The sequence below is a fragment of the Phyllosticta citriasiana genome, assembly GCF_038021145.1.
Source record: "Phyllosticta citriasiana strain CBS 120426 chromosome Unknown IWZ02scaffold_18, whole genome shotgun sequence".
Lineage (NCBI taxonomy): Eukaryota > Fungi > Ascomycota > Dothideomycetes > Botryosphaeriales > Phyllostictaceae > Phyllosticta > Phyllosticta citriasiana.
The window spans coordinates 449,453-467,868 of NW_027117295.1; the positions used below are offsets into that span (position 1 = coordinate 449,453).

The window sequence follows — 18,416 nt, forward strand, 5'->3', positions numbered from 1 at the left end:
GGTACTCCGCACGGTTGCCGCTTCCCCTCGATGTTTCGATGCCTTACGTCACTGTTTGGATGGCAAACTGCCTACCTATGAACTCATGATGAACAGAGGCATGCTCAAGACCATATCAAGCTGCCGTTGTCCATTCACTGCTACACCAACTACGTTCGACCCGACTACTGCAACATGACTCTTTCAATTGATACCCTACAGGACGTTCCCGTTTCCTACGCCACATGCTCCATCGGCTGCAAGCCAGAGCACACGCTCCCTAAGAAGCTGGATGCCATTGCCAGCGCAGGCTTCACCGCAATCGAGCTCTCCATGCCAGACATTTTGGCCTTTGCTTCCGAATTTTTGAAAAGGAGCGTTGAACCAAAAGACTGGGATGACCTCTGCACCGCCGCTAGCACAATCAAGACGCAGACGGACGCCAAAGGACTCAAGATTATGATGCTGCAGCCGTTTGCCAACTTCGAAGGCTGGCCGGAAGGCTCGCCAGAGAGACAGGATGCATTCGACCGTGCAAAAGGATGGATCAGAATCATGCAAGCATGCGGGACAGACTTGCTGCAGGTGAGTACTTCCACCACGTTTCCAAGAGCACTGCTGACCAGCGCAGGTGGGATCTTCAGACAGCCCGGCCATTAAAATTGGTCATGACCGAATCCGCTTTGTTGAAGACCTCCGCGAACTCGCCTCTCTCCTATCACAATCTGGCCTCCGCCTCGCCTACGAAAACTGGTGCTGGTCGACACACGCACCGGATTGGAAGGACGTTTGGGACATTGTGCGGCTGGTCGACCGGCCAAATGTTGGTCTCTGTCTCGACACGTTCCAAACCGCTGCCGGCGAATGGGGAGATCCCACGACGCGGTCTGGCTTGGTCGAAGGCTACACCAAGGAAGAACTCCTCGCCAAGTTCCACCGTAGCATGCGCGAGCTGAGCGAGACGGTCCCTGCCGACAAGATATACCTGCTGCAAATCTCGGACGCATACAAGCCCGAGGAACCATTCAGCAAGCAGCAGGATGAAAACGGCCTGCGTCCGCGCGCTCGTTGGAGCCACGACTTTAGACCCCTTCCTTTCCAGGGCGGATACCTGCCCATTGTGGACGTGGCAAAGGCAGTCTTGAAGACGGGATTCAGAGGCTGGTTCTCGTATGAAGTATTTGATGGCGGCCCAGACGGCAAGGGTAGGACTTACGACATGCATGAATACGCCAAGACGGCCATGCACTCTCAGAAACTGTTGCTGGAGGCATGCGCGGAGGATTTCGTTCCTGTCATTTGAGTGTCTGATCGGGAGCAAATCCAGAGCGCTGGTCGCTCGCTGTAAGACAGCCTAGCACAGGTACAAAGCTAGTAATGTTCAATCAATAGGACTTCAATACGAACAGCTCTGCATGGTATTACCAAATATTCAACCTATTCACTTCTCTCTCCCACCCCTCGAGCCCCACAGCCACCCTACTACATCTCAGCACTCCTGTCCAGGATACGGACAGCCCGAACTCTTCCCTGTGGCCGTCGGCGTCTCCTTGGCCTTGCTCGTCTCCGTCTGCTTCGCTCCACTCGTCGACGTAGTCTTCTCGCCAGACGCAGAAGACGTCGCCGTGGTCTTGGGCGCGTGGCACCGCTCTCCCGGGTACGGGTACGGACAGTGCTTACCCCTCGAGAAAGACGACGAGGTCGACGAGGGCGCGGACGATTTGGCGGTGGTCTTTGCCGTCGTCGACGACGAGGAGGACTTTGTTGAAGTCGTGGCAGTGGCGTTGGAAGTGCCCGTCTTGTGGAGGAGTGTAGATGTAGCGGTGCCGCGGCGAGCTGAGGCGCTGCTGGTCTTTTTGGTACCTCCTGGGTGGTTGCTGGCAGTTGGTGATGCGTGGATGGTGCGGTTGGGCTTGCTGGTGGTTGTCTCGGGCTCATCGGAGTCTGGCTCTGATGCTGGGGCTGCGCGGCGTGCGAAGGGGAAGGAAAGGTTTACGGCGAGGGGGTTTAGGGGGTGAGCAAGGTGGGTGGAGGATGAAGGAGCCGTCGCGGCGGTGAGGCCGAGAGTTGTGAGGAGCGTGAGGGTGAGGGGGATGCGCATGATTGCAGTCTTGGGTATGGTAGATGTGTTGAATGTTTTGAACTTGTCTGGCAAGTAGATGGTTTTTCTGCGCTTGGTAGAATGGAGCTTTTGGAGACAGTCGAAGCTGAACGACGGGAGCCCTTTGTCAAGTTATATGACTGTGATGACGGGAAAATGGGCAAGTGGTGACAATGGTGGACATAGTCATGAGGCTGCTGATCCATAGCTTTGTCTCTGCTCTGTCCCCAGGCTTTGTGATGGTTATTCTGGTCTTTGAGGCTTTGTTGGAGACGAAAAGTAACAAAGGAAATTGCGTAGACTGTAAATTTGGACATGATTGAAGAGGACGACCTTTGTGATATAGACATCGCTTAATGGTGAAAGAAAGTATTCAATGGTTCATTCAAACATGTGAAGTTGAGCCATGGAAATTTGGAAGAAGCGTCGGTGGAAGGCTGTGACGTTTTGATCTGCGACACTATCACCCTATGTCGATAGAGATGACTGACATTCTGAAACGGTGTTCATCGACACGCTGTAGAGGGCACACCAATTGGAGTGGCGATGTTAAAAGAGTGGGTCGCTCTAGGGCTGTGAAGAAGTAGAATTGCCCAAGCGGGTGGCGGCGTAGCCGAGCCACCGCGGAAAAGGGTGACAGGAGCTAGCACGGCAACTTGGTGTTTCGTTTGGATGCCGCTACAGTTGTCATGCAGGGTCTCGGGCACAAAAGTGAAGGGATCGTATAGTGCCAAGGTGCAGTCGTCAGTCGGCGCACTCCTTTGAAGGCCGCTTTGTGTCTGGAGGATTGCCGTCGGCGTGTCGGTCACATCAGCAGAATCGTCGCAAGCCTGCGCAAACGACGAGCAGCAGTAAGGGAGATGGCGGACACTTTTCCGAGCGAGGCCGAAATATAAATGCGACGAAAAGGGTGTAGGGTGGTGTTGACGTATCGATCCAACGGGAACGAAATAGGCTCGAGCTGTCAGCACGACTCTCATTGGCTAAGCGCGCAGGAGCGTTCTTTTCCTCTGATCCGCCTTCAACTTGTTGCAGCTCCGATATCCGCGAGCCAACACCACCCATTGCTTCTCCCCTCTACCTGCAAATCCGTCGCCGGCGCGCCGCCAGCTTCACATCATCATGTTGGCAAGGTCAAGCCTCCGTTCGGCACGCTCCCTCGGCGCCTCTGCTCGCTCCTCGGCCAGCAGGATAGGCACGGTACGCTCAACTCCCATTCCATCAGCTACGACGACGCCCTCCATCGTTGCCATCGACCTCAATGGCTCGAATCGGGACATCTGGCTGACTTGTTTTCTCTAGCGCTCCGCCTCCAGCGCCAACGGACCCGCTGAGGAGGCCGCAACCTGGAAGTCTACCTTTGCCGCGTCTGCCGCCACGGCCGTTGCCATCGGCTCGATTGGCTGGTACTACCATCTCTACGGTCGCAATGTTCACGCCATGACTCCGGCGGAAGAGGGGTGAGTTTCGTATACCACAGGACGGACGGTGGATGGACTTTTGGCCGGCCGGCATAGGGGCCAGCTCAACCATCCAGCGCGCCGGTTTTTGGAGGGGTATTCATTGACGGCTTAACTTGGACAGTCTTCACGCTACTCAGTACCCCTGGGAGCACGAGAAGTGGCACAAGACTTTTGACCACCAGTCGTAAGTACCATGTTTTCGAGGCGGGTGGGTCTCGGGCTGATTTTGACCAGTCTTCGCCGCGGCTTCCAAGTCTACCGCGAAGTTTGCGCTTCCTGCCACTCGCTCTCCCGTATCCCCTACCGTGCTCTCGTCGGCACCTTTATGACGGTCGATGAGGCAAAGGCCCTCGCCGAGGAGAACGAGTACGACACGGAGCCCAACGACGAGGGTGAAATCGAGAAGCGCCCCGGAAAGCTGTCCGACTACCTTCCCTCTCCCTACAAGAACGACGAGGCTGCCCGTGCCGCCAACAACGGTGCTCTGCCCCCGGACCTGAGCTTGATCGTCAAGGGTCGCCACGGTGGCTGCAACTACATCTTCAGCTTGCTCACCGGTTACCCCGAGGAACCCCCTGCGGGCGCCGTCGTCCAGTCTGGTCTCAACTTCAACCCCTACTTTCCTGGTACCGGCATTGCCATGGCCCGTGTCCTGTACGATGGCCTCGTCGAGTACGACGACGGCACCCCGGCCACGACTTCTCAAATGGCCAAGGACGTTGTCGAGTTCCTCAACTGGGCCGCTGAGCCCGAAATGGACGAGCGCAAGAAGATGGGATGGAAGGTGCTGGCCATTACCAGCGTGCTCATGGCGCTCAGCATCTGGGTCAAGAGGTACGTCGAGGCGAGAGATTTGTGGCGGGCGAACGCTGACGGAAATACAGATACAAGTGGTCCACGATCAAGACGAGGCAGATTGTCTACAACCCGCCGATTACGTCGAGCAGGCCGGCGGCGCCTCGCCCCGGTGCGAAGCAATGAGTTATCGGACGAGATCGAAGGGAATGGAGGGCACCTAGAGCCAAGCTATCGTCATAGTCTAGGCACACAAGTGAAACGTCTGGTTGTACAGCACAAGACACATGAGCGTCTTTTTTTTTTCCTTTGTTTCGTGCATTACCTACAAATTAGTAGTAGAGGACGGGTGGGGGACTGTACTATCAATGGATTTGTTTTTTTCCAAAGCATGACATGGCATGAGGGGGGGCCTGCATGGAGTGGAACATGAACCGGGGAGGCGAGGAGGTTGTGGGATGCCAGGGAGCCGTCAAGCCGTCAGCTAGCCAGAGACGGCAGGGAAGCTGTGCGAGACCCAAGTTTGGTGACCCGGCGTCGTGGTGGGCGCGATGCCGAAGGGCGTATGGATTGCTGTGATGTGCGACCGGGATGGCGAGGGCACCGTGACGATGGCCACCGCTCAGGAGATCCAGAGCTATGTAGACGTCCATCTACATACATACATACATACATACATACATACAGTACACCCACCCTCCGTGGCCGTCTCACCCTCTTGCACTCCTCTCCCGACCTCTCCGCCTCAGGTCAGGAACCCGCTTCACACTGCCAGGCACCGCCACACCATCCCAGCCGCCATTTCGTTTTGCCGCGTTTCTGAGACTCCCTTCCCCTCCTCCGCCGCCAGCTCCAGCTCTGCCTCGACAACGCGCATCCCCACAGGCCTTCATGCCGCTCACTTCGACGTCCAAACAACGAAAAAGTATCGCGACTTATGCCCCCCGTCAATGTCAGAAGCCAGGCCGAGCTGCAAGCCCAGAGGAACAAGGTCCGCCCCCCTTCCGCCCGACCCCGTTGCGCCCTCGCCCGCTAACGTCTATAGCTCACCAATTCCTACAATGACCTCTTGGGGTGAGACAGTGTTTCTGCCTTTTGTCTCGTTGCTCTAATTCTTTTTCAGGGAATTCTCCTCCAAGGACCTCCGCACCGTCGGCAACTATCAGCTCGGCCGGCTCATAGGAAAGGGATCTTTTGGAAAAGTCTACCTGGCGTACCACAAATTGACCAACGGGTCCAAGGTTCGTGCCGTCAAATTTTGTGACGACGCACGCTGACCACTCAGGTTGTGCTCAAATCGGCGGACAAGAATGATTCCAACCTCGCCCGAGAGATTCATCACCACCGCCAGTTTCTGCATCCACACATTGCCCGGCTGTACGAGGTAATAGTGACGGAAACACTTGTTTGGCTTGCGCTGGAATACTGTCCTGGTCGGTTCACCATTCCATTCTGTGGGCACGGCTGACGCGGACACAGGAGATGAATTGTACAACAAGCTCCTCGAAACGGGACCCATGGAATCGGCCAAAGTCCAACACATCTTTACTCAACTCGTCGGCGCCGTTTCCTACGTCCACAGCAAATCTTGCGTGCACCGCGACTTGAAGCTGGAGAACATTTTGCTGGATAAACACGGCAACGTCAAGCTGGTCGATTTTGGATTTACCCGCGAGTACGAGGGAAAGTCAAACTACTTGCAGACTTGGTGTGGGACAATATGCTACAGTGCGCCGGAAATGCTCAAGGGTGAAAAGTATGCTGGAGAAAAGGTGGACGTCTGGAGTCTGGGTATCATTCTATACGCGCTACTGTGCGGAGAGCTTCCCTTTGATGACGACGACGAAAACACAACAAAGATGAGGATTCTCAAGGAAGAGCCAAAGTACCCGGAGCATATGCAGGAGCAGACCAAGGAGCTCGTCGTCAAACTCTTGTCGAAACGACCTCTACTCCGGCCTTCGCTGTCCGAACTGCTCCAACACCCATGGCTCTCTGAGCATGCACCGCAGCAACAGGCGATTCTCAAGCTTCAACAACCACCGCCATTCACCACGGACCTCGAAAAGGAGACCCTACAACGCATGCGGAGTGCGGGCGTTGACATTGATCAAGTAATTGAAAACGTCTTGGCTCAGCGCTGCGACAGCTTGGCTGGATGGTGGGCCCTCCTTATTGAAAAGGAGGAGCGCAAGGCAAAGAGACGGGAGCGCAAGCGAAAAGAACGCGAGGCCGAAGCAAAGAGTTTGCGAAGGCTCAGTGCCGCCAGTAGAGCAAGCAGCAGACTGGATAGGCTTGCTCCCACCATTCGGGAGGTCGATGAATCTGCAGTTCCAATTCTTGGTGATCCTCCCAAGAGTAGAGGTCGGAATAGGGATCGAGGTGCATCCCCGACTTGTGAGTATGATGAATACTGTCTGGCTACAATAGATTTGACCGTATTAGCCGCTACGCCCGAACTACCACTCGTCCCTGAAGCATCCAACACTCAAAAACCTTTGCCTCCGGAAAAGGATCGGAGAGTCAGCTCATCTCGGAGTAGGCCAAACCTTCCACCAAAGGAGTATACCAGGTCCAGGAGGAGTAGCATGCTGCACGTGGTTACGACAAATCCGGAGCTCCTCAGCACCAATGGATATGTCCCGAAAAGGAGAAGGAAGTATCAACAACCATTCTTTGCCCAATTGGCATCTCTCAAGCATTGGTTCAAAGAGTCGGCCAAGCGCGCAAGGTCCAAATCACCAGGTTCGAAAAATAGCAAGTCTCCGAAAGTAAACCAAGGCAAGCTCACCAAGTCAGACGAGGAACGGAGACCCTCGGCACCTACCAGCGCAAACACGGTCAGGCCTTCGACGCACCCCCGTCCAGATACGCAGCCGCGTGCAACCTATCCTCAAAGGCCCAGGGTTTCGACGCGCGCCTCCAGCAGCTCCTACAAAAGAACATCCATTTCCCCGTCTCCCATGACACCCCGATCGACATCATATCGCCGATCTTCGGCAGGTCTGCAAAGCAGAAAATCCACATCTTCTTCCGTGTCATCTATCCGCACCATTCACCATGCACATACTCATTCCAAAACTTCATCCACCTCTTCAGCTTCCATCAGTTCTCCTTCTGTTTCTAATAGGACCGGCCGCAGCCCCCACCAGTCTGTCAAGGTCCTCCCCAACACCCCTACGGGCAGCACGTTTCCTTCGGATATTCGACTCGTCCGCGGGGCTGCAACGGCAAACAGTGAAGGCAATGCCGCGTTTGGCAGTCTTCCTCTTCATGGACCGGGAGTATTGTTTGCCAGAAGGAAACGCAGTCCGTTCAAAGGTCCGGGCCTCAGCATGGGAATACACCACGGCAGCCCCAATGGCTCCAGGGTCAGAGATGCAAGCGGTAGCCGGACGAGCAGCGTTCAAGGAAGACGCAGCGGTGAGATGATTATTCAAGAGGAGGACGAAGATGAGCTCGAAGACGTTGAAGAGGTAGAGACGTTTTCACCTGTATTAGAACCGGGTACATATCTTGTCGAGGAGCCGCCGGAGATTTCTCTCTCGGAGGAGATCCCACAGAGTCCCACGACCGTTACCACCACGTAAAGAGGGCTGGAGTGGGTGGATATTTGGATTCTTTGTTTGGATTGGTTGCTTGTTTAGTTCTTGGTGGTACTTGGGCTGATTCTCCGTTGTATACCCGTCACCAACTATTTCCTTGTTCAAATCTGCTGCAAATACATGGCCAGGCTTGGCTCTTTCGTTTGGGGTGCTGCAGGCGTTGACAGGAAGAGGTCAAAGGTGTAGAATCTCGAGGATCGTGGGCATCAAGTTATCGCGCATAATAAGTTTAACAGGTGTTTGCTGTAAATGATGATATTGAATTGTCAAGGTGGTGGTGGCGTTGAGCCACGACTTTTTGCACCGAGCTTGGGCCTGGTGGGAAATTCCGACGACTGTGACTCTGACTTTGTGCACGCAACAATAACCACACCCGGACACCATCACACGTCCACAACTCGTCTGCCTCGGCGCCACCCCGCATCGCCCCTCTTCCGCCCTCGTACATCACGCAAGCCGCAATCATGGAGTCGGACTCGGACGTTCAGCACGACGAGACGCTCCAGGAGCACGAATCTGAAGTCGAAGAACAAACGGAGCAGCAAGACAAGAAGAAGCCCAAGTCGGCACTCAAAAAGTCGGCTCCCGTGCTCGCTGCGCCAGCCATCCAGCGCCCGGAGCTTCCTCCTCAGCCAGAGCCCAAGGACCTCGACGTCAACTCGCTGAACCCCCTCACCGACTACATCATTGCGCGCCAGGCCACAATCAACATTGGTACCATCGGCCACGTCGCACACGGCAAGTCGACCGTCGTCAAGGCCATTTCCGGTGTCCAGACGGTCCGTTTCAAGAACGAGCTCGAGCGCAACATCACCATCAAGCTGGGATACGCCAATGCGAAGATTTACAAGTGTGACAATCCCGAGTGCCCGCGGCCGACGTGCTACCGGAGCTTCAAGAGCGAGAAGGAGGTCGACCCGCCGTGTGAGCGCGATGGCTGCTCTGGCAAATACAGGCTGCTGAGACACGTCTCGTGAGTGGAAGTCGGATATGATGGATTGGATCGAGCTGACGAGACAGGTTCGTCGACTGCCCTGGTCACGATATTCTCATGAGCACCATGCTTTCTGGTGCCGCAGTCATGGACGCTGCCCTGCTCCTTATTGCAGGAAACGGTATGAAGCCACTTGCCTTTTGGCGTGCAGAGACTGACGCGTGTAGAATCGTGCCCTCAACCCCAGACCTCGGAGCACTTGGCGGCCATTGAAATCATGAAGCTCAAGCACATCATCATCCTCCAGAACAAGGTCGACCTGATGAGGGAAGAGGGCGCCGAGCAGCACTACCAGTCGATCCTCAAGTTCATCCGTGGCACCGTTGCCGACGGCTCTCCCATCATCCCCATTTCCGCCCAGCTCAAGTTCAACATTGACGCCATCAACGAGTACCTGGTGACCAAGATTCCCGTGCCCATGCGCGACTTTACGGCCAAGCCTCACATGATTGTCATTCGTTCGTTTGACGTCAACAAGCCGGGTGCTGAGATTGAGGATCTGAAGGGCGGTGTTGCCGGTGGCTCGATTCTTACCGGTGTTCTCAAGCTGGGCGACGAGATTGAAATCAGGCCCGGTATCGTCACCAAGGACGAGCAGGGCAAGATCCAGGCCAAGCCCATTTTCAGCAGGGTTGTCTCGCTGTTTGCTGAGCACAACGACCTCAAGTTTGCGGTTCCTGGTGGATTGATTGGTGAGTTTTGGCTATACGAGCATCTCGGATTTGGGCGTCTCTGACTCGAACAGGTGTCGGAACCCGCGTCGACCCGACCCTCTGCCGTGCCGACCGTCTGGTTGGATTCGTGCTTGGTCTCCGCGGTCACCTCCCCGAAATCTACACGGAGCTCGAGGTCAACTACTTCCTGCTGCGCCGGCTGCTGGGAGTCAAGACGGCGGATGGCAAGCAGGCCAAGGTCGCCAAGCTTGCCAAGAACGAGGTTCTCATGGTAAACATTGGCAGCACAGCAACGGGCGCAAAGGTGGTGGCTGTCAAGGCGGATGCAGCTCGTCTGACGCTGACCAGCCCTGCGTGCACGACAATTGGCGAGAAGATTGCTTTGAGCCGAAGGATAGAGAAGCACTGGCGTCTGATCGGCTGGGCCAATATTGTTGCGTGAGTATTTCCCCGCAGCAGCACACGTCGTACGCAGCTAACGATGATGCAGTGGTTCGACGCTCAACCCAACGCAGGACTAGGCGATGCGGGGGGGAACAGGATAATGCAATGGCTATGCATGCACAGGATGACTGATATGGATATGGCAAAAGTTTGTTTGTTGTTGTGGGGGGGGGGGGGGGGGGGGGGGGGGGGCGAAGGACAGGTGTTGGGTACCAGGTAGAGGGCGATACCCTGCAGTGTTGAAGTTATTGGAGCACGGGGCCGGACGGAACCCTGGCGATCTGCCCGGCTCCCGCTTTCACATGCTCCCCAGCAGCCGCACCCAAAAACCATCGTCTACAACCATCTCCGCTCCCTCTCGTGCTCCCAGGTCATCATCACCACCACCCTCCCTCCCAACGCCCACGCCCACGCCCACGCCCACGCCCAACCAGCTAACCGCTAGCCTCGCCCTGACACTCCATCCATCGTGACCCCCGGCCTGGCCTGGATCGCCACTCACGTCCACGCCCGACGTTTGCCGTCACACGTCGACCCGCCGCCATCCGCTCTTATTGCTCCTTCGACCTCGTTCCCAGATATACAGTCGCTTCCCGTTCCTGAACACAGCCTTCTCCCACCTGCAGAGCCGCAAACACCATCTACCCTGAAAACACGTTGCATAACGAGAAAAATGACGGCAGGCCCCAACGGTGATTCCCACTCGTCCAACCCGCCCATTCTTCGTCCTCTACCGCGACGGCCCTTCGAATTGAACCTTCAATCTGCCTCTTCGTCCTCGGGCTCGTCGCCTTCGCACCCCCCTACGCCTCCGCGCCTCTCAACCGACTTTTCTGCCCAGCTCGAATCCCGCCTCTCTTCCCAACAGCAAAACACAAGCAGACATGGCCCCCTGCGACGCAGCAGCTCCAGGCTCAATAACACACTCGACGCGACCTACTCGGACGACGCCGACTCGCCGTCTGCAGACGTCCCACGCTCGCGGTCCACGCAAAATTTGACCAGTAGCACGCTGTTTGGCATTTACCAACCCACCATGGCCTATTTCAACGGCAGCGGCTCCGGCGACATTAATCGCGACTCTTCTGAGCCGGCCACGCCTTGGGGCACGGGCGCCGAGACGCCGTCGTCGACCTACTACCCAGACGCCTACGCGTCGAATCCGTATTACTGCAGTCGCGCGCTGGACATGGACAAGCTGCGCGCTTCTGCAGAGGCCGCGGGGCTGGGGTCGGGGTATGCGGGGTCTGGCGGCGTCGATACGACCGAGAGTGGAGCAAAATCATCACGCGGGGGAATCGTTGGTGGCGCGGGGGCATCACTAGGGGGAGTCGTGGCGCCGCCTGCCGACGCCAGGAGGAACAGTACCACGTCGTCCGCGTCGTCGTCGTACTCGAAGTCTCGGCCGAGTCGCGACCACCACCGCCGAGCCTCTCAGGATTACCTCCATCTCCACCAAAAACGCGCCCTGCCTCTGCTCGTCCGCGGCGCAGCCCTCTTCGTCATTGGCGTCGCCTACGGCGTCATCATCTCCCACCTGCACGAGAATATTCACATTTCGCATGCTCGTGTCGCTGATGGCATCGACCGCCGCAACTGGCCGTACCTGCTGCTGTGGGGATGCGCCGGCGTCGCTCTCGGCAGTGCCCTGCCCTGGGTCGACTGGGTGTGGGATGGGGACCGGCGCCGTCCAGTCGCTGGCAGAAGAAAGAGCGAGGCTTTTGGAAGAGATGCCGCGGGCAGCGATTGGATTGAGGCCGTGAGGAGCATTGGCGCGTTTGTCGGGATAGCATTCGCCATTGTAAGAGAACCTCCAAAAACTTGCCGATGAGAAGGAAAGCTAACGTCGACAGCGCAAACTCCCATGGCAATCGACCCTCCAAGTCTCGCTCACCCTCGCCCTCGTCAACCCAGCCCTGTGGTACCTACTCGACCGCTCAAAACCCGGCTTCACCCTCTCGTCAGCCGTTGGCCTTGCCGGCACCTTTGTCCTGCTGCTACTGGGCGAAGCGGCGCCCGTCGTCATCCCCGCCCCGCCCATCGTCGGCGCCAACGTGTCTGCCTCGTCCAACAACGCGCCGAGCACGACAGGCCCTGCGGCGCTGCGGTGGCGGCAGTCGATGGGCATGAGCAATGGCGGCGGTGGTTCTGGCAAGGAAGCGCTGCTCTTTGCTGCCGGCCCCAGCTACGAGCAGCTAGGCACTGCGACTTGGTTTTGGAGCGTGTTGTTTTGCAGTTGTGTCTGCTTTGGCAATATCGGGAGGAGGCTGTTTGTATCGACTTCTGCGTCGACTTCTCCGGCTGCTGCTGCTGTCGCCGCTGGGAAGGAGTAGGAGGAAAAGAGGAGAGAAAGGTGGCGCATGGTACCTGTCTGAGTGTTTGTTCGACTGCTTGTCTGTCTGGCCGAGCAGGTGAGCTGGCCGGCTGACTATGTCATCGTGGGTGGTCCTCTGACATTCTTTGCAAACCGTCATTTCAACCCTTTCCTGCTTCCAATGGCGTCGTTTGGAGTCCGGTGTTTCGTCTTTGCTCTGCCTTTCCCACTCATTGTGAATCTTTCTTGAGACTTGTCAACCCGCTTTGCCCAATCTGTTCTGTTCTGTTCGCACTTTGCCTGTTGTCAGACCTTACTGCGCTGCACTGTCAGCCTACCTGCCTGCCTGTCTGCTCTGCGCATATACCTATCCATCCATCCTTCCATCCTTCCATCAACACATCCATCCTTCTGTCCTTTCGTCCATCCATCCATCCATCTATCCTTCCTTCCTTCCTTCCTTCCACGCGACGCTCATCATCTATTCAACATCAAGATACATTACTATCACCACTGCAACCTGCACAGCTTGCCAAGACTGCCGTCATATCAACACCATCATCAAGAATGAAGAGAAATACAATAAGAAGTAAAGACAGCCACCGCGTCCATTTGTCGTTCTGGGTACGTTTTTGCGTTTTTGGCTGCTCCACCTCCTTCTTTGGTCTGTGTTTTCGGGCGCTTTGCTCGCCCACGCGGGTTGAATGGGGAGGGGAAGGGGGAGCTGAAGTTTATATTCTGAATGGAAATTACCTCGTCGTCTAGACATTCACGTGTGAGAGATTGAAGCGCGGTGACGCGAGTAGTGATACACGGGATTTTTCGTACGCTTAAAAATGGCAGCAAAGGTGGAGCATCCAAATCCCGGACGGACAATTTGCGGACCTTTACGATTGGTTATGCTTGTGTGTGTGTGTGTGTGTGTGTGTGTTGTCACCTTGCCTCGGACCCGTCAACAGCTCGGAAGTTCTCTGTCACTGATGCCCGTTCCGTTTGCATTTCGACTTCGGCGTTGTTGATGCTGCTGCTGCTTACGCCGCCTGAGGTGCTTTTGTTTGTGCTGGTCGTATCACCGCTGCTCTTCCTCCATCCTGTCCGCCCACTACCAACCTTTGTCCATGCACAACCCCCACATGTCCATGGACAGGCAGTCATGGCCAGCCGGGCTGCAGCATGTCCCCCCATGGATTCCCAAATGGTGGCGTCAGCGACGACAACGACGACGGCAAAAACACACCATTTCGGCAAAACGACAACAAGATGCGCGGTAGAGAGCAGCAGCAGCAGCAGCAGCACTCATTCGAAGAAGAAGAAGAAGAAGAAGATGAGCACGAACCCGCCAACAAACAAACGGCAACGCAAAGGAGAAGAAGTGCAAGTGTGTGTGTATGTAGCTTCCATCTTCCACACCCCTTCAGATCTTTTTCCACCCCCACCCGCACCGCAACATTCTCCCATGTCCTTTCACTTCGTTGGCAAAGACTTGATTTATTTAACTCTCTTCTCACCATCCACGTTAAAGGCCCATGCTGCAACTGCATGCGTGCAGACCAGGGCACCGGGCACTGGCAAGACTGCCAACACTCGTGCCGCGGTGGCAGTGGTGCACGGCGGGTTGGCGATGGAGAGAGAACGATTTCGATCTCATGGCGGCAGCTGCCCTGCCAGCAACGATTATGATGACGGGCGCATCATTGATGCTGCTGATGCTGATGCCCGCGATTGACGAAATTCCTTGGGTGCTGGAAGGGTGCATGTGTTTGATCGTCGGGACCAGCGGCGCCGTCGTTTGTTTTTTTGCATTTGAGTGCTCCTCGTGGTTATGACGACGACAGCAGCAGTAACCAGAGCGGTCATCCACAGTGAAGAGAGAGAGAGAGAGAGACACGACAACTCAGGCCCGCGAAATCACTTCCCTGCGCCACGACCTGTAGCAGCAGCGTACCGATGAGACTTCTGTACTACGCCAGCAGCTGAAAACAGCAGCATGACCGACCGGCACATGATCAATTTGCGAGCAGGGGTTCAAGATAGGTATTCAGCAGCACTTCATGCATTATCTTCAGCAGCAGCAGCGATGACAACAACGACAAAATGAGGACGACGGACATGAGGAGGACTTGGAATGAGAGGGGGATTGAAAGTATGTACACCGCTAAACGTTCTCGGTGATCTGGTTACGCGCAAGTAGCGCCTACTGATGTGGATGTTCTCAGCGTCTACGGACAGACGGACAGATGGATGGTGGGAGCATCAGAGCGATGTCGCTCGAGCCAGCCAGACAGATTGTACCTACCTACCTACCTACCTAACCACTTGGGAGCACACGGGAGCATCCATGCATGGATCTTGTCTTTATCAGATATATGAATGAAGCTTTCTATCCAGGGTTCGCCTCCTTTTCCACCCAAAACCGTCACGTCACGCTCTTGACCGCAAAGCCACGAAGACGACAATCGCGAACCCTCGATCCAGAGATCTCGAACCTGCCTCATGTACGTTCGCAGTCATTTTCAAGTAGAGTCCGTCCGTCCGTCCGTCGGTGGACTTGGTTCAACTCAATCGACCACGATCGGAGACCCCCGACCCTCTCCTCCACTGCCCGTATTCTCCCCCTCCTCCCCCTCCTCCTCATTCTCTTGCTGCTGCCGCCGCCGCTCCACCAAAAACGGCAGAAAGCTCTGAACACCGTCTTGCAAATTCGCCAAATCCTGCGCATGCTCCCTCTGCTGCCGCTCCAGCTGCCTCCTCAAGTCGGCAATCTCGTCGCGCTGATGCTGATTCTGCTGCTGCTGCTGCTGCTGCTGCTGAAGCTCTTCCCGCAACTGTCTCCGCAAGCTGGAAATCTCCCTTTCCTGCTGCTGGCGCTGCTCTCGCAACTCGTGGCGCAGGGAGACGAGTCCTTGCGCCTGCGCCGTCACGGCTCGTTCGAGTTTCTCGGGTTGGGCGTCCTTGTCTTCGAGCCGGGCAGCGAGTCGGTGGTCGTTGTCGTCGTCCTTTTCTCGTGACAGTGGGCGAGCAGTGCCACCGGTCTGACTGCCGTGAGAGCGTTGCCGGCCGTGGTGGTGGCGGTGGTGGTGGTCATCGTGGTCGTCTTCGTCGTCGTCGTCGTCATCACTACGGGGAGCGTTCGAACGACGGCGCTGGTGGTCCCGGTGGTGGTGGTAGTGGGCGCTTTCCATAGAACGTCGTCGTCGTCGTCGGTCCTGGGAAGCAGCAGAATGCCTGCAGTCGTCGACCTGCCGCGTAGAAACGTCCATCGCTCCGTCACGAAACCATTGTGCACCGCCGAATTCCTCGAAGAATCTGAAGCCCTTTTCGCGACACCAGTCGCCCGAGTGCTTTCTGCCGCACCAGTAGCACGTATGCTGGCAGTCCTGCCAGTCGCCATGCTTGGCTCGCATGCAGCAGCAGCATTTGCCCTCCATGTACTGCTTGCTGACGAGGGAAATTAGACAAGTCTTTGCAGACAAACGGGTTGAAATTCTGTTTTGGAGACCCCAAAGAAGCATGGAAGATGCCGCAACTTACAATTCTTTGCGTCGTTTGTTGTCGCGTTCGCCTTCGTCCTCGGTTGACTGCTGCTCTCTGCCGCGTTTGCTACTGTTTGACCGAAACGGTGAGCCACTGCCGTCACTGGTGCCGCCTGGAAAAGCATCTTTTTGCAGGTAGGGAGACGTGCTGGCCATTATTGCATGCTTGTGGATGTGTGGGTGTGCGTGGACACTGATGCTGAGTGGAGATGAGAGAGGAGACGATTCGACCGACACAAACAAAAACAGGCCCAAGCAGCAGCGCCGGTGCCGAAATGCAAACGGCATGATTTTTCAAGGACTTCTGAGCGACACCCTGAATCGGCTGGAGTAATACTTCGGAGCATCAGTGTGTTTCTCGTTTGCAGGTACGGAAGGTTTTTTGGTGTCTTCTGCAGGTTTTGCGGCTTGGTGGCCACAAATACTTCACCATGAAGGTCCACAAAACCCATGCCCGAGGTTTGGATGCTCGCTTTTACAATCCTGTTCAGATGCTTGAATGCTCCTCATTAGCTCCCAGTTCAAGTCTACAGTCCAGGGTGAGCCAGATAATCCCATTGACATTCTGTAAACTGGCTAGTGATTTCCGCCCGAGGACGCTTCCTCACTGGTCATAATCGTAGAGGGAGAACAAGACCACAAGGAAGACGCTGAGCCAAATCGAGAGTTGGCTCTTCATTTTCGCCTCAAGTTAGAGAGCGCCGTGGCTGTCAAAGAGAAGAGACGAGGACCACGTACTGTCTGAAGATGCTGAGGCCATCTTTGGACTAAGAGATCATCCTCCGACGCTGAGACCGTCCGTGGACGTTGAGACCATCCGCAGATACTGACGACGTTCGCGTCAGAAGATGCTACTTGCGCGTGATCAGAGCACCGAGAGTGATTTGCGGTGGCCCTGCTTTCAATCTCTCCTCTCTCATTCCAAGTCCTCTCGTCACCGTCCTCACTTTGTTGTTGCTGCTGCTGCTCTTGCTTCTGAAGATAACTCAGAATATGTTGCCGAATGTCTTCATATCCGCTTGCAGATTTTGAAGCTGTTGGGCATGCTGCTGTCGCTGCTGTTCGTTGCCGCTCTGGCGAGGAGGAAATCGGTCTTACCTCTCCCGGGAATATTGACGAGCAGGGTCGGCAGTACCGGTGTGGCTTCCATGAAGTGAGCTGCCGAAGTCATCGCGAGGAGCTTCCACACGGGGAGTCCCAAAGGACGCCTTCTGCAGAACGTCGGTTCTGAGAAGCTGGTGCATCATAAGGAGGCTGGTAGTTGGCGCGGTTGAGTTTGCGTGAGTGTGGAGAGTTTCGGTGTGCGAGGTGGCGGAGAGAAAATGGGACCTGGTTTGTGGGGGGGCGACCAGGCGGCGGGTGAGGAAGAAGTTGCGGTGGCTACTGCCCGCACTGGCTCTTTGCAGGACGTGCTGGCACCAACTTCTTCAATGAATTCCATGAATTGTCAGGGCTTTGAGTTTCCATTTGTCTTGAATAAGCAGCTACTTCTCAAGCAAGCTTTCTTGCAACCCGCAGTTGAATGCTCCTTGTCTGAGAATGATTCTGCCAGACCGGACGCCAGACCGGACGCAGATTTAATAAATACATGTGCTGTCCCGCGTCTAAATCGTTGTCTCCCCTACTCTGGCCTTGTCCATTTGTTTTCCACCTGAGTTTATTGCTTTTCTTTTCCTTTCCTTTTTTCATTTTTTTTTTTTTTTTTTTTTTGTGTCGTGGGTGCGGCGGAAACCCCTGCTGGCTTTTGGTTTCGGCGACTTTTCACTCACGTTTGTGCAGCTGTTCCTGAGACAATTCAAGTGAGTCTCCATCGATTTGAGCCTTTTATGACTACGGGTACAAGCTTTAGATTCGCATCAGCCGTGGGTTTTCTGAAGACGAGGACGTGCCGGGTTGACTTGATCAACGGCTTGTGGATGGTAGTCTGCAGACAGCTCCATCCACAGCTTGGCAATAGCCACCTGAAAATCAGTGCCCATAGTGGCAGCTTGATCAATGACTTGGTAAGTGCGGCAGCAAAACTGTTTCCGCTTCTCATCTGCTCACTAAACAATATGGCAGTCCGAAACTGTCTGCTGTGCCTACTGCCAATTTGTACGCCAGCTCTCCGTCGCATCGTTGGTGATGCGCTCTACCTTCTACCCGCATTTTGAACCACAGTATAGAATGTTCGACGGATTCGCCTCGGGACGCCCGGGCAGTTCGCTGGGATTGTGAACTCATCGCCTCCATTTTCTTGGCTTGGAGGACCTTCGCAATCTAAGAAGCAAGGGTATTCTGATATTGAAAAGGGGGAGTCAGTAACCTAAGCAGCCTTTCTGTGAATGCTTGCATGCAGCGTTGGAGTTCCTTGGTCATACGTGAGGTTGTTGATTGGGCAGGGCTTGTGTCAATGGCCGGAGGGGCCTAGGGGCGTTGGCAGAGCAACGAGCAGACGGTTCGACGGCCCGTTGGGCCGATGAACAAGTGCACAACCCTAATCGAACATCTTCAATCCAGCGTCCTCTCCAGCGA

The 18,416-nt window shown here is 55.7% G+C and overlaps 7 protein-coding genes across 7 annotated transcripts; 5 read left to right on the top strand and 2 right to left on the bottom strand.

Annotated features, from left to right (window-relative positions):
- Positions 1-174: 174 nt before the first annotated feature.
- Positions 175-1,415, top strand: IWZ02DRAFT_510306 (putative 3-dehydroshikimate dehydratase; the record flags this gene model as incomplete). The annotated part of the gene is made up of 2 exons (XM_066770499.1): positions 175-564; positions 611-1,415. 2 exons carry the CDS (start codon positions 175-177, stop codon positions 1,280-1,282), a joined length of 1,062 nt encoding a protein of 353 aa, XP_066618291.1. The 3' UTR covers positions 1,283-1,415.
- A 53-nt stretch (positions 1,416-1,468) lies between these two features.
- On the bottom strand, positions 1,469-2,080 carry IWZ02DRAFT_437212 (uncharacterized protein; the record flags this gene model as incomplete). Its single annotated transcript, XM_066766597.1, has 1 exon — positions 1,469-2,080. One exon carries the CDS (start codon positions 2,078-2,080, stop codon positions 1,469-1,471), a length of 612 nt encoding a protein of 203 aa, XP_066618292.1.
- Positions 2,081-3,060: 980 nt separating this feature from the next.
- Positions 3,061-5,015, top strand: IWZ02DRAFT_464110 (cytochrome c1, heme protein, mitochondrial). Its single transcript, XM_066768384.1, has 5 exons — positions 3,061-3,280; positions 3,383-3,540; positions 3,665-3,727; positions 3,778-4,377; positions 4,428-5,015. The coding sequence occupies exons 1-5, from the start codon at positions 3,203-3,205 to the stop codon at positions 4,522-4,524; spliced, it is 996 nt and encodes a 331-aa protein (XP_066618293.1). The 5' UTR covers positions 3,061-3,202; the 3' UTR covers positions 4,525-5,015.
- Positions 4,991-8,219, top strand: IWZ02DRAFT_464115 (kinase-like domain-containing protein). The gene is made up of 6 exons (XM_066768385.1): positions 4,991-5,329; positions 5,384-5,412; positions 5,462-5,579; positions 5,624-5,771; positions 5,818-6,735; positions 6,784-8,219. The coding sequence occupies exons 1-6, from the start codon at positions 5,276-5,278 to the stop codon at positions 7,926-7,928; spliced, it is 2,412 nt and encodes an 803-aa protein (XP_066618294.1). The 5' UTR covers positions 4,991-5,275; the 3' UTR covers positions 7,929-8,219.
- Positions 8,220-8,275: 56 nt separating this feature from the next.
- On the top strand, positions 8,276-10,222 carry IWZ02DRAFT_427511 (eukaryotic translation initiation factor-like protein 2 subunit gamma). Its single transcript, XM_066765917.1, has 5 exons — positions 8,276-8,916; positions 8,964-9,058; positions 9,105-9,629; positions 9,683-10,049; positions 10,102-10,222. Exons 1-5 carry the CDS (start codon positions 8,408-8,410, stop codon positions 10,130-10,132), a joined length of 1,527 nt encoding a protein of 508 aa, XP_066618295.1. The 5' UTR covers positions 8,276-8,407; the 3' UTR covers positions 10,133-10,222.
- A 506-nt stretch (positions 10,223-10,728) lies between these two features.
- On the top strand, positions 10,729-12,388 carry IWZ02DRAFT_386300 (insulin-induced protein-domain-containing protein; the record flags this gene model as incomplete). The annotated part of the gene is made up of 3 exons (XM_066765458.1): positions 10,729-11,210; positions 11,412-11,856; positions 11,909-12,388. The coding sequence occupies 3 exons, from the start codon at positions 10,729-10,731 to the stop codon at positions 12,386-12,388; spliced, it is 1,407 nt and encodes a 468-aa protein (XP_066618296.1).
- Positions 12,389-14,927: 2,539 nt separating this feature from the next.
- Positions 14,928-16,058, bottom strand: IWZ02DRAFT_510334 (uncharacterized protein; the record flags this gene model as incomplete). Its single annotated transcript, XM_066770500.1, has 2 exons — positions 14,928-15,807; positions 15,901-16,058. The coding sequence occupies 2 exons, from the start codon at positions 16,056-16,058 to the stop codon at positions 14,928-14,930; spliced, it is 1,038 nt and encodes a 345-aa protein (XP_066618297.1).
- Positions 16,059-18,416: the final 2,358 nt, after the last annotated feature.

Bases quoted from the DNA above. Each gene is read 5' to 3' on its own strand.
- IWZ02DRAFT_464110 (XM_066768384.1), top strand. From the start codon at position 3,203: ATGTTGGCAAGGTCAAGCCTCCGTTCGGCACGCTCCCTCGGCGCCTCT. The intron at 3,281-3,382 runs GTACGCTCAACT...TGTTTTCTCTAG, and splicing joins CGGCCAGCAGGATAGGCACG to CGCTCCGCCTCCAGCGCCAA. The intron at 4,378-4,427 runs GTACGTCGAGGC...ACGGAAATACAG, and splicing joins CTCAGCATCTGGGTCAAGAG to ATACAAGTGGTCCACGATCA.
- IWZ02DRAFT_427511 (XM_066765917.1), top strand. From the start codon at position 8,408: ATGGAGTCGGACTCGGACGTTCAGCACGACGAGACGCTCCAGGAGCAC. The intron at 8,917-8,963 runs GTGAGTGGAAGT...CTGACGAGACAG, and splicing joins AGGCTGCTGAGACACGTCTC to GTTCGTCGACTGCCCTGGTC. The intron at 9,630-9,682 runs GTGAGTTTTGGC...TGACTCGAACAG, and splicing joins GGTTCCTGGTGGATTGATTG to GTGTCGGAACCCGCGTCGAC.
- IWZ02DRAFT_464115 (XM_066768385.1), top strand. From the start codon at position 5,276: ATGCCCCCCGTCAATGTCAGAAGCCAGGCCGAGCTGCAAGCCCAGAGG. The intron at 5,330-5,383 runs GTCCGCCCCCCT...TAACGTCTATAG, and splicing joins TGCAAGCCCAGAGGAACAAG to CTCACCAATTCCTACAATGA. The intron at 5,580-5,623 runs GTTCGTGCCGTC...CTGACCACTCAG, and splicing joins AATTGACCAACGGGTCCAAG to GTTGTGCTCAAATCGGCGGA.